The 13171-nt window shown below is 35.5% G+C and overlaps 3 protein-coding genes across 4 annotated transcripts in view; 1 reads left to right on the plus strand and 2 right to left on the minus strand.

Moving 5' to 3' along the window:
- Positions 1 to 4908, minus strand: part of tbc1d9b (TBC1 domain family member 9b) — a 32631-nt gene extending 27723 nt beyond the window's left edge. For both annotated transcript variants that reach the window (XM_073820101.1, XM_073820100.1), the window contains exons 1-4: positions 4695 to 4908; positions 3373 to 3483; positions 997 to 1115; positions 477 to 705 (exon numbers count right to left, since the gene is read on the minus strand). In XM_073820101.1, the coding sequence (XP_073676202.1) occupies positions 477 to 705; positions 997 to 1115; positions 3373 to 3483; positions 4695 to 4812 (577 nt within the window). In that variant the 5' untranslated portion in view covers positions 4813 to 4908. The remainder of the gene's footprint in view (positions 1 to 476; positions 706 to 996; positions 1116 to 3372; positions 3484 to 4694) is intronic.
- Positions 4909 to 6239: 1331 nt separating this feature from the next.
- Positions 6240 to 11476, minus strand: bbs12 (Bardet-Biedl syndrome 12). Its single transcript, XM_073821082.1, has 2 exons — positions 11404 to 11476; positions 6240 to 8447 (listed from the first exon to the last, which is right to left on the minus strand). Exons 1-2 carry the CDS (start codon positions 11473 to 11475, stop codon positions 6735 to 6737), a joined length of 1785 nt encoding a protein of 594 aa, XP_073677183.1. The 5' UTR covers position 11476; the 3' UTR covers positions 6240 to 6734.
- A 169-nt stretch (positions 11477 to 11645) lies between these two features.
- The window catches only part of cetn4 (centrin 4), a 9499-nt gene continuing 7973 nt past the window's right edge, over positions 11646 to 13171 (plus strand). The window contains exon 1 of the mRNA XM_073820596.1: positions 11646 to 11762. Coding sequence (XP_073676697.1) covers positions 11760 to 11762 — 3 coding nt within the window. The 5' untranslated portion in view covers positions 11646 to 11759. The remainder of the gene's footprint in view (positions 11763 to 13171) is intronic.

Consider the following 13171-nt stretch of genomic DNA (forward strand, 5'->3'; position numbering starts at 1 on the left):
TGTTTCACTAGATAAAGCCCTTCTTCCTTGGCTGGGATCATTTAGAGCCCTTTGAAGCTCCTTTTAAACTATTTTGGAAGTTCAAACTCAGGGCACCATAGAAGTCCATTATATGGAGAGAAATCCTGATCCATCATTTCTTTACGACTGAAGAAAGAAAGACATGAACATCTTGGATGACAAGGGGGTGAGTACATTATCTGTAAATTTTTGTTCTGAAACTGAACTACTCCTTTAACTTACCTATAAAGAATTTATAATAAAATAGCAAAAATATTGCTTTTTTTTTTTTCACAAGACGTTTTCAAGACTTTGAACCAGTTCCATATATAAAAAAACTAAGAATTAATTAAAAAAGTAATTAAAAATTCATTAGAAATTATGCTTTTTTGTTTTGATTCTAGCATTCCATTTGTCACACAAATTTAGTTCCACTGTACATTTTGAAGTATGCATCAAGTATGCAAGTATCTCACCCTCTTTTCCCAGCAGGAAGGAGTAGAAGCAGAGATGATTTACAGACAGGTAGATCCAGCCCTGCCTTGGGACTCTGCCCTTCCAGTAGCTGCAGGGATAATAGTTGACCAGCTTCTCTTCCTCCGGCATTCCGAACAACTTCCGCATCTTCAGCTCAGCTTCTCGGAACTTCCCAGGATCCTCGTCTTCCTGAGGTTTGCCACTCTTATTCTCTTCAGCAATGATGCCCTACAAAGAAGAACAAGGTGGTTTCGGGGGTCGGTAAGAATTTTAAAAAATTTCTGCTCACCAATCCTGAATTTATATTAAAAATTAAAAATTTAGATTAAAAATACAGTAAACACTGTAATAATGTGAAATATTTTGTCATTTAAAATAATATTTTCTGTTTGAATATATTTTAAATGTAATTTATTCCTGTGATCAAACATGAATTTTCAGCATTACTCTAGTCCTCAGAAATGAATTTGCCCTATTTTAACAGCTTTGCCTTTACTTTGACAAATAAACAAATCACACCTGTATTTTGCCCTTGACGAAGGTGGTGATGTCATCGTCGTTGTCAAAGATGGACAGAGTCTGCAGTAGGTTTGTTTCAAGCCACTCCCAGTGTTCAGTGATCTCCTTCCGAGACGAGCCTGAGACACACACAAACACACACATCTATCAAAATTAACTGTGTCACGGCCTTTTATATGTCACTCAGATTCAGGGCGGCTGTTTAAAGGTCATATGAGGTTTACACAGGAGATACAGCCGATGTGACTCAACACAGTCAGTCACTCTTCAGATTTTCAACACTGCAGGCTACGCTGAGATGACGGTAATAAATGAACCCGAGTAAAACAACTACCGCTTCAGTCAAAGATTAGCCATTTAGGAAAACATCAAGACAGTTTCCTTTGTTATCTGTCATTTGACTAAACAGATACAGACTAATCAATTCGTCTGGAGAAAGATAAATCAACTATTAGCCAGACTGAGAGCTCTAGATCAACTATAATACACAGCCAGGACTAGTTCACAGATGTTTTAATTGAGTATTTGATGGACTAATCTTTTAAAGAGATTATGAACTTTGTTTTGGACTGTTCTCTGGGGTTCACTTATAATGTTATCTTTATTTTTACATCAAATACATCATAATTTAGACATAATTGGCTTTTCTCTGTGCTGCTTTGACTCACTCATCAGAACATGCTCGCAGTGGCTGGCTAATAGCTGGCTGTATGTCTGACAGCCTACATCCTTCATAGATGGATGCATATTTACTTAGTACATATCAAATGACCTGTAATAACAGACAAAGCAATAGTGACCATGTTATTAAAAGTTACTCACACTTGTGTGTTTTCTACATTACTGCCAGATTCAATGTAGTTGGTACAGCATTGTCTTTTAGTTACAATCTTTCAGAAAATTCTGTGTCGAATTGTGACTTGTTTGTAAATGAATCTGTGGTAAAATGAAGTGAACAAAGGACCAACAATTACTGATGCGGTCTGGAATTCCATTAAAAATAAAATTCATCCACTCTTTCCTAATGTTGGGATCAAAAGAAGAACTGCACAGCACATTCTTGTATTCAGAGCGATCTTTATCATTTGGTTTCTGCGCTGACCTGTGTTCGCCTCTTATTATTTACACTACATGCATGAATCAGTGGGCGGGGCTAAACAGGCAGTGATGTAGAAGCAGGTGTTGATCATCTTTTGGGGAGGCGGTGTTTAGCCACACTATTATGTCATAAAGTGGCACATTTATCAACCTGTCGTTTTGTCTCACATATGCGTTCTGCTTTAAATTGTATTTTTATTGAACGTAAACTACCAGTCAAAAGTTTTTGAACAGTAATTTTACACATAAGCATACATTTGTGTAAAACATACCTTTTTCTGATCCAAACTACAGCAAAAACAAAAAAAGTGCACATTTTTACTATTTAAAATAACTGCTTTCTATTATAATATGTTTTAAAATGTAATTTATTCCTGTGATTGCACATCATCCGTCCAGAAATCATTGTAATATTCTGTTTTGCTGCTCAAAAAAACATGTATTATTATTATTATTATGTTGAAAACAGCAGAGTAGATTTTTTTCACGTTTTTTTGATGAACAGAAAGTTCAGAAAAACAGCATTTATCTAAAATACAAATCTGTTGTAACATTATAAATGTATTTATCACTTTTGATGATTTTAAAGCATCCTTGTTAAATGAAAGTATTAATTTTTATAATTCTCCCCCCCCCCCCCCCCAAAAAAAAAATTATACTGACTCCAAGCTTTTAAATGGTATAGTGTATAATGTTACAAAAGCCTTTTATTTCAGATAAATGCTGATCTTTGGAGCTTTCTATTTATCAAAGGATCCTGGAAAAAAAATTACTCAAATGTTTTAAATATTGATAATAATAATAAATGTTTCTTGAGCAGCAAATCAGCATATTAGAATGATTTCTGAAAGATCATGTGACACTGAAGACTGGAACAATGATACTGAAAATTCTGCTTTGATCACAGGAATAAATTACATTTTAAAATATATTCAAATTGAAAGTAGTTATTTTAAATATACTGTATTAGTGCTTTTTCTGTATTTTGGGTCAAATAAATGCAGGCTTGATGAGCAGAGGAGAATTCTTTAAAAAAAAAAAATTTTGACAGCTAGATAGAAATATAGATTTTAATAATATATATTTATATAATATATAAATATATATTATTACATTAACTATTAAGTAAGCACCAATTAGTAAAATATTTAGAAACTAAATCATACAACTGTTGCTTTTTCACCATTGCTGGGATGTCTGTGTATTACGCATGCACCCACATCCCTATTTCGTGCACATATAAGACCCGGATATTGCTCCACAGAGTTAAATACGGACCACAAGCAATATTCCAGAAGATCTGTGACTCTCCCGTCTGATGCAGGATCCTGTACGGAGCCACACGAGCACTTGAGTCCAACACCACATCCAATGTACCCACCAGCAAACCTGAAAAAAAAAACAGAAAAAGAGAAAAGTTCACAGGTCACGTCCACATGCAGTATGTAGAGAAAAGAAAAACGTCTTAGTCAATAACAGGAGTCACAGCGCAGTGCTCTCCATCAGTTCTCAATGCTGACACACACACATACTCACACTCACCCAGATAAACACTCTTGCATGTGTGAAAGAGAGTTTCAGAGGAATTTAAGACACAACATGCTATTTGTCACACATTGACTTCCTCCTACAGCATGATCACATGATCAGTTAATGTGTGGTTCTGACAGAAACATAAACACTAACTGGTTTCTTCAAAAGGGACTAAAGCGTTGTTGAGATGTGTAATGTGTTAAATATTACACAAGGCATGATATTAACACAACACGCCTAATAGGAGACTCGCTAAAGTATGACAAAACACCCATATGATATGATGTAACTTCCAGACAACAACAGGGCAAATGCATAACGTAATTGAGTTTATAGTCAGGTTCAGAGGTGAATGCCGTTATCCTGCTGTCATGTGAGCCACTCGTCTTAAAAAGTGCCTGTTTTTGTCTGTTAGTTTTTTAGGAGCTAAGGAAACGCACATGAATATCAGGAGGGAATAATAGAAGTTAATATATTGTCACACAACACAAACCAAAAAAAATAAAAATAAATATATATATATATATATATATATATATATATATATATATATATATATATATGCTACACATGCCACATATCCATGGTACACATTGTAATCATTCAGGAAAACGTATATGAAGGGTAACAAACAGTTATTACGATTAAATGTAAAAAAAAAAAAAAAAAAAAATTGCGATGAACGTGTTTTAAATTTGGCAAACATCAGGCACCCAGAAATGTAACATTTATCATTTCAAACAGCTGTAATTCATGTTTTTTAACATTATAAAAATTAACATTAAATCATACACGTATACAAACATACATAAATATTACAATTACGACTTATATCTCCTAAACATATCAGATATAAATAAACAGATGACGCAAACACAGTCAGCATCAATGAAGAGATGCGACCAAAACAAACCCACCTAACGTTACAGATTATTCCACGTTACAATGAACCATCAGCATATATAACAGTATAGCTGTCTTGATAAGCTGTATTTCATTATGCATGAGTGTTCTGTCATGCATACGGCCCTGATATTTATATATTTAGATGAATATCTGGCTCATACCCGTGATGCCTCCTCCGCGCCCGTGTCCCTTCCTTCTCTGCAGGATGAAATACGGATTCGCCCGTTCGCTCACCCACAGCGCGTTGGCCAGTAACACCTCCTCCGGGGTAATCCACATGGCTTCACGGACACTTTCACTCTCTAGATGGGGTAAATATGTGAGTTTTAATCATGCCAGAATGGACGGGACTCAGCTGATGTTTGGTCTGCATGAGCCGCCCAACTCACTGCGGGCGAAACCAGCCACCGTGGATCCAAAATGTCCGCCAGAGCGTAGAACTTCAAAATAAAAGCATCACGGATAATAAAAGTATTATTATTATTATTATTGTATGTTTATATGTGTTCCACAGCAGCATAGATATACAGAGAAATGTTTTTTTGCACTGTTTTAGCCTGTTTTCTATCTTTCCTGTTTGACAAATTATCAGTTGCCTGGTCTCACACCTGTTAACGTACATATTTTACAACATTAAACAAACGTTTATCGTTTAGAAATTTTATATAATCAGTTTCGTTCTGCTTTGGACAGTCTGTTGTAAACTGTATAGAGTGTTTTCACGATGTGTCATCAGTTGGCGGCACTGAACGTAAACAATGCCACCAAACTGAACGAAACTTGCATATTTTGCTGATTATTGCTGCTGTAAATTGTCAATTATTGTCGTGTTTTGGGATTGTACTTATTGGTAGGATCTAGAAAAACATTTGGAGTACTACAGACAGCCAAAAGTTATTACAAATCAAGAAGAGTGCTGAGGATCAAAAGCTGTTTGTGGTTGGCCAAACTGAACCAGGATTTCCAGAGCTAGAATCTTGACAACATTTGTCTGTTTTTATTATTATTATTTCTAGTCAGTTAGGTGAAATATTACTCTATGTCTTAATTAATACTGCTTGTACGTATCTTTACCACCTATTAATATTTAGTTTGTCAAAATTCTGTGCCCTTTCCAGCTTACTAAGTCATTAATTATTTTGCAGACATACAATATACAACCCAATTAATTATTTAATGTAGGAAATAACATTTGTAAAATCACATTAGCACTCTATTTTATTTTTGGGGGTTATTGGCAACAAAAGAAACCCTTATTTAGTGATGTCAAACAATTGATCAATCGCATCCAAAATAAAAGTATTCCTTTACATAATATATGTGTGTATAGGGTGTATATTTATTATGTAAATATAAATACACACATATATTTTGAAAATATTTATTTATTTACACGTATATGTTTGTATTCACCTAATTGATATTATATATAAATATTTAATATATATACAATTTTTTTTCTTTAAAATATACCTGCATGTGTGTGTATTTATATATATATATATATATATATATATATACACATACATACATACATACATACACACACACACTACTAGTCCCCATCAAAGAGAATGGGAAAGTGTGTCCAAATGTACATAATAAATATACACAGTTTACACACATATATTATGTAAACATAATGTTTAATTTTGGATGTGATTAACTGTGATTAATCAGGACAGTACTACTTTAAATCTTAATATGTTTTTTTTTTCACAAAAAGAGTGAAGTTGTACATTTAGTATTGAGTATTTACATGCAATGCATATTTACGCCACATTGTGACAGTATTGTACACTAAAAAATGTGTACAATAAAAAGTGGTTCAAATGAAAATCGAAATGATACATCACAAACTTAATATACAAATACAAATCTGTAGGCTATATTGAATGAATGAATGAATTAATGTATTTAGCCATTTTCTGTAATAATTTATAAGACTTAATAATTTCTACGTTTCCAACTTTCATGTATTTTTGTATAAAACAAGTCAAATGATAAATAAAAAACAAAAACTTTTATATTCTATTCAATTTTACTGGAAAATAACATTGCTCATAATATTTAATAAGCGTATTTTTCACAAAACATTTCCAGCTTACTTACAAAATATTGAAGCATCTTCAAAGTGAATAGTACACAAAAATAACATTTTTACTTCTATTCTGATTCTAAAATGAATAATTCCTCAGGTATCAAAGATACATGAGCTCCCTATACACATTTTCTCCTTCACTAACACCTGTAATGATCTCTGTGTCAGACTGAAGCACCAAAAACACCAGATCAAGAGCTCTCCTCCAGGCTTCAGACTTCACCGTCACATTATCATACACACCAACCCCATCCACACCAAGTGATATGGCTTCTCCTTTTGTATGGAGTCTCATCTGATGTGCAATAGCTGTCCAAGCCTCAGCTTTAGATGCCACTGACCCGCTGTTCAGCATTAAAGTGGAGACATAATCCATCCAGGCTTCAGCCATCAGCTCCAACACCACACCTTCCTGTGGGTTTTCCATCTCTGTCTGTTTAGTTCGATGAAGCTGCTGGATGCAAAAGAGTTCGGTAGTTCCTGCGCCACGCAGAACCCTCCCATCTGCGAAAACATGGTGCAACCGATAAGCACAGCTCCAAAATTGATCCTCCAAGCTTTGTAGTTTAGCAGATACAGAGCTGCATATGACCGCTGTGACCAGAGACATGCTTGCAGTCACAATACTGACCACAACTAAATCACCTTCACTGAAATCTCTCAATGGACTGAGTGTAACTCCCTGTCCCACGCAGCTCTCCTCAATCTGTGTGATGTACGAAATCAGCACGGCGCCTGTGCATGTGCTGAACTCCTTCAAAACACTGGTTTTAACACCTTCGATAATCAAGACGTTTGCCCCGAGGACTCTGTCTTTGAGTTTCACGCTAGCCATGCCGCTCACAAGCACAACATTGATGCTGAATTCATTCAGCTTTCTTGATGCATCTTCAATCCAACGCTCTTCCAGACTCATGCTTGACATGTTAGCGCGATCTGTGACGTACACGACATTCCCAGACCTGTTGAAACCCACGTGTCGATACTTCTCGCACAAATCGCCATTCACCAAAACTATATTTAACGCCTGACCCTGAAGGTGTCGAACCACTGAGGCTTGTTCGACTGACAGCAATGTGACAAAGCCATGTAAAACATTTGATTTCTCCTCAGACAGGCTTGGAATGAGACACGTGGCCAGTTTTTGATTATCCAATGATTTGTTTTGTACATTTTTGTGTTGCATCTTGCATGCTTTTAAAACTAAACGCATGGAGGAGTCGCATCCGTGGCTAACGGCTTGCGCTATCCGAGTTAGATCATTCAGAGCCGTTTGTGGGTTTTCAGTTTGTGCATCGTGTGAATTAAAGTGTCTGCTGTGTTTGAGTGTCAACCTGAGTTTCTGAGAGAGTCCTTTTGTGTCCTGAGTCTCAGATTTAAAAGCTGAGGTAGGTTTGTGCTCTTTTAGCTCTTCCACACTTATAGCTGATTGTTTGCATACCTCCAAACACACTTCTAATCCTTTCCTCATTGTTGTTTTGATATCCAACACCGTTATTCCTCTATTTAGACACTCTAGTGCAACTCTACTCCAGACTCCAGCTAGAAACACCAGCGTGCCTGTTCCCGAGTGGAAGACCTTCTGCTGGGCCTGTACCGTCTCATGTAGCAGTTGTCCGACTGAGCCGTCCAGCTCGATACGCTCAAGCAGACGAGAACAGGAGCTGACCAACACCGCATCCCTGGAGTCTTCATCCTGGATGAACTTGGGCCGTTTGTTGGGGCTCAGAAAGCCATGTGTGGTTGCAGCTATGGCCTCTAACTGCTGGAGTCCGATGTGGCGGCGCTGAGCGACAGTGGCACTTCCAGACATCTGCGAAAGAGGAATAATGACATGCTGGTTAGTTGATATTTATAAATGCCATTTAGCTGTGTGGTCTGATGGGGTTGCACTGAAGGTAAAAAAATAAATAAATAAAATTAGGGGTCGACCGATATGTGCTTTTCAGGGCCATTGCCAATTACATTATTACAGATCAAGTAGACCGATAGTCAGTAGTTTGAACCGATATATATGTCTGGTGTAGAAATTAAAATTCATGTCAAAATTAATAATAACAGCTCTTCTTTAAATATTTTTTAATTGTTTTATCAACAAAATGGTTTTAAAAATGACCGATACCGATAACCATAGAACTGCTTAATATCGGCGCCGATAATAGATCAACCTCTAAATAAAATTCAATTAACCATATATATATATATATATATATATATATATATATATATATATATATATATATATAAGACAAAAAACTTCCTTTAAATGCTGTTAAATTATTTTATCAGCAAATCGATTTTAGAAAAATTCTGATACGATAATCATTAAAAGCTCAATATTGGCGCAGATAATCGGCCAGGCCAATAATCAGTTGACCCCTAAATAAAATGTAATTAACCATATTTTTTTCTTGTTAATTAATAAATTGATAAAAACATAGCCCTTAATGTATTTATTATTAACTGTATAATCCTTTTACAGATTATTACAGATCAAGTAGGTCTATAATCGATATTTTAAACCGATATACAGTATATGCCTTGTGTAAAAATTTAATTCATGTCAAAATTAAGAATAACAAGGGCTCTGACAAAAAGTTGTATCTATTTTTTTATCTAAATTATTTTATCAGGAAAATGGTTTTGAAAGTGACAGATACGATAAGCATTAAAATTCTTAATATCGGTGCCAATAATCAGTCAACCCCTAAATAAAATGCAATTAACCATACAAAAAAATACAACATTTAATAAATTAATTAAAATTATTAACTGATTTCTGGTGGTTTTAAGACATGGCATTGACAAATATTAACATTTTATATCTGACATTGAGAAAATGTATAGTCACATTTATATATAATCAAGCCCAAAATTATTCATACCCCTGATAAATTCTGACTTAAAGTTACTTTTATTCAATCAGCAAGTTTTTTTTTTGTTTTTTTTTTGGACCAGAAATGATGTATTACTGTGGAAAAAACTCTTTCTCAGCTTTTATTTACATTTTACAAATTATTCATACCCTTTGCAAACTGTCACAGTCTATGGGAAAATTCAAAGTTCTATACCATTCCAAATAGTCCAAGCTGTTCTAAAGAATCCTAATTACCCTGATTCATTGGGAACAGCTGTTTTAATCAACTCAACAGGTGAAAAACAGAAGCTCTCTGCTGTTGGTTTGTGGACAGTCATGGCGAAGACAAAGGAGCTCACTGAGGACCTGCGGCTGTGCAAAAATCTCAGAGGACGTGGTCGGAAGCCAAAAGTGACACCTGTGCTGGCCAGGAGGATAGTGAGAGAGGTAAATAAGAATCCAAGGATCACCACCAAGGCCAACCTGATGAATCTGGACTCTGCTGGTGGCAACATCTCAAGACAGACAGTCCAACGGACACTGCACACCGCTGGGTTCCATGGACGCAGACAAAGGAGGACACCACTTCTCCAGATAAGGCACACAAAAGCCTGCTTGGCCTTTGCAAATGCTCATCTGGACAAAGAAGAAGACTTCTGGTCTTCTGTTTTATGGTCAGATGAAACAAAAATTTAATTGTTTGGCCACAATGATATAGCCCTCATTTGGCATAAAAAGGGATAAGCCTTCAACCCTAAGAACACCATCCCCACTGTCAAACATGGTGGTGGGAACCTAATGTTTTGGGGGTGTTTTTCAGCCGGTGGACCAGGGAACCTAATCACAGTAAACGGCACCATGAAAAAGGAGCAATACATCAAAATTCTCAACAACAACATCAGGCAGTCAGGAATGAAACTTGGCCTTGGGCACCAGTGGACATTTCAGCACGACAACAACCCAAAACACAGCAAAAGTGGTGAAGAAATGGTTAGCAGACAAAAACATTAATGTTTTGCAGTGGCCCAGCCAGAGTCCTGACTTAAATCCAATTGAGAATCTGTGGAGGGAGCTAAAGATCAGGGAGATGGCAAGGAGACCCTCCAACCTGAAAGAGTTGGAGCTCATCACTAAAGATGAATGGGCAAAAATACCAGTGGAGACATGCAGAAAGCTGGTCAGCTATTATAGGACGCGTTTGATTGCTGTAATAGCCAATAAAGGCTTTTCTATTGATTATTGAGAAGGGTATGAATAATTTTGGACATGCCACTTTTTGTTCAAATGTAAATAAAAGACCAGTAATATTTTTTTCCACAATGATGGCTCTTGTACATCGTCTTATCTTTTGGGAGAAGGCGGAGTCATTTCCGGTCAAAACAAACTTGCTGGTTGAATAAAGGTAACTTTAAGTCAGAATTGGCCAGGGGTATGAATAATTATACTATTTAATTTATACAATTCAGATTATTTCTAATAAACGAAAAAAAAAAACAATAAAGTAAAATAAAGTTTCAAAATTGATCTTAAAGTGCTATTATTAATCTCAACTCAGTTCAAGTTTTTTGTGTTCTCGTCCATCAGTGTCAGTACAGTGAGATCAACAATATTTGTCTTTAAGCCCCTTTCACATAGATTACTGTATTTGGAATAAATGCACAGTGAAGCTGACAAAGGCATCAACTCCAGTAATATTAGATATGTAGTGAGTAACCGACTACTAAAAGAATGCTTCTGTATCACACATTAATGGTCGAGGTTATGCAAGTCTTATTAGCAAATTAGCTTCTGCATTTAAAAAAAAAGCACTCAAACTGAATGGGTATCATTTGGATCAAATGTCAAGTCAAATTCGAGTCATATATACTAAGGCTATCGTATAGAATGTCCTAATCAACTCGAAGCTACAAACCTTCACCGCTGAGTTGCGTTGTTGACATGCTGGGTCCATATTCCGAAATGCGCATGCGCACTGCACCACCATAGGCTTGCTACAGACTCGTTGCTATGAGACGGACGCAAACGAATAAGAAACGAACCAAACTGTCAATTACATCCAACATGCCCAGCCCGCTCATGTTTGATTGGTAGAATATGTACGAGAAAGAGAAGCGACAACTGTTATTGGATCCATCTGCTGTCAATCACTCAGAAGCCACGCCCACCCAAACGCGCTCAAGGAAACCAACGACAACATTTCCTACTCTTGTTTACTAACATTTCACGCAAGCTGCAAAGCTGTGGTTTGCTTCTGCTTAAACGTTCGAGATGGTAAGTGTAGATTAAGTTACTTTGTAAACTTTGTGAATGAATTCACGGTAGCAGAAATTAAATAAGAGTATATACGGTGTTTGTTAGCCTAAAAGCTGTTAACGTTAGCTTGTAGGCGTTATTGTTATGGAAACCAGCAGAGACATTCATTAGCTTCATTTGTTGAGATGAAAGGCAAAAACAGTGCGCTTCTTTCATTTATATAATGGATAAAACACTTTTATTGAGGTAAACTTAAAAACTGCAATTTTTTTTTACAGTAAATGTGCTTGCTTGAGTCTAATTAATTAAGTTAGGTAATTCCACGTATGTGATTATGAAAGTAATCCAGCTCTTAAAACCTCCCAGCAAATACAGATTAAGCTGTAAATAACTTGTGTAAACGTGTGATTTAATTAAGTAACCTTCATTTATCCTTGCAGGAGGAAAATATGCATTGTTGCAACTTGCAGGAGCAACATAGCATAGGAATAATGGGTTTTAGTTCAATTTGTATTCTGAATTTCTAAATTATTTAAAACTAAATTCAGTAAACAGTAAGAAAATGAAAGAACAAACCTGCAGAAATTAATAGTAAATATTGTATTAATAAGAAAATAAAAAAGGAATAAATAACTTTTTTGTAATACAAATTGTATTACTTTTTACCTTTAATATTTTTATGTAATCATTTCAAACTAAATAAACAATAGGAATATGGAGGAACACACCTGCAGAAATTATATATATATATATATATATATATATATATATATATATATATATATATATATATATATATATGTATGTATATGTATGTGTGTGTGTGTGTGTGTGTGTGTGTATATATATATATATATATATATATATATATATATATATATATATATATATATATATATAATAAGAAAATAAATAAATACATTGATAAAACAAATACAGTTCATCTGAGTTAAAGGGATAGTTCACCCAAAAATGAAAATTTTATGTTTATCTGCTTACCCCCAGGGCATCCAAGAAGTAAGTGACTTTGTTTCCTCAGCAGAACACAAACAAAGATTTTTAACGAAAACCGGTGCAGTCTGCCAGCCAATTAATGGACGTGGATGGGCACCAAACCTTTAAAAGTAAACAAAAACATGCACAGACAAATCCAAATTACACCCTGCGACTCGTGAAGATACATTGATGTCCTACGACATGAAATGATCGGTTTTTGCGAGAAACTGAACAGTATTTATATAAATTTTTACCTTTAATACACAGCCACGTCCATCTGTCATGAGCACAATCTTATCATCCGGTTTGTTACATGTGAACGCGCTCTGGCGTAGTATACGCAAATGCCGGAAGGGGAAATCAGTGAAAAGTCCCGGATGAGTTTGCGCAAGCAAACGTAATCTTTTAGCTTTAAATCGGTTTGAACGATC

Source organism: Garra rufa, chromosome 16, assembly GCF_049309525.1.
Source record: "Garra rufa chromosome 16, GarRuf1.0, whole genome shotgun sequence".
NCBI classification, from domain to species: domain Eukaryota; kingdom Metazoa; phylum Chordata; class Actinopteri; order Cypriniformes; family Cyprinidae; genus Garra; species Garra rufa.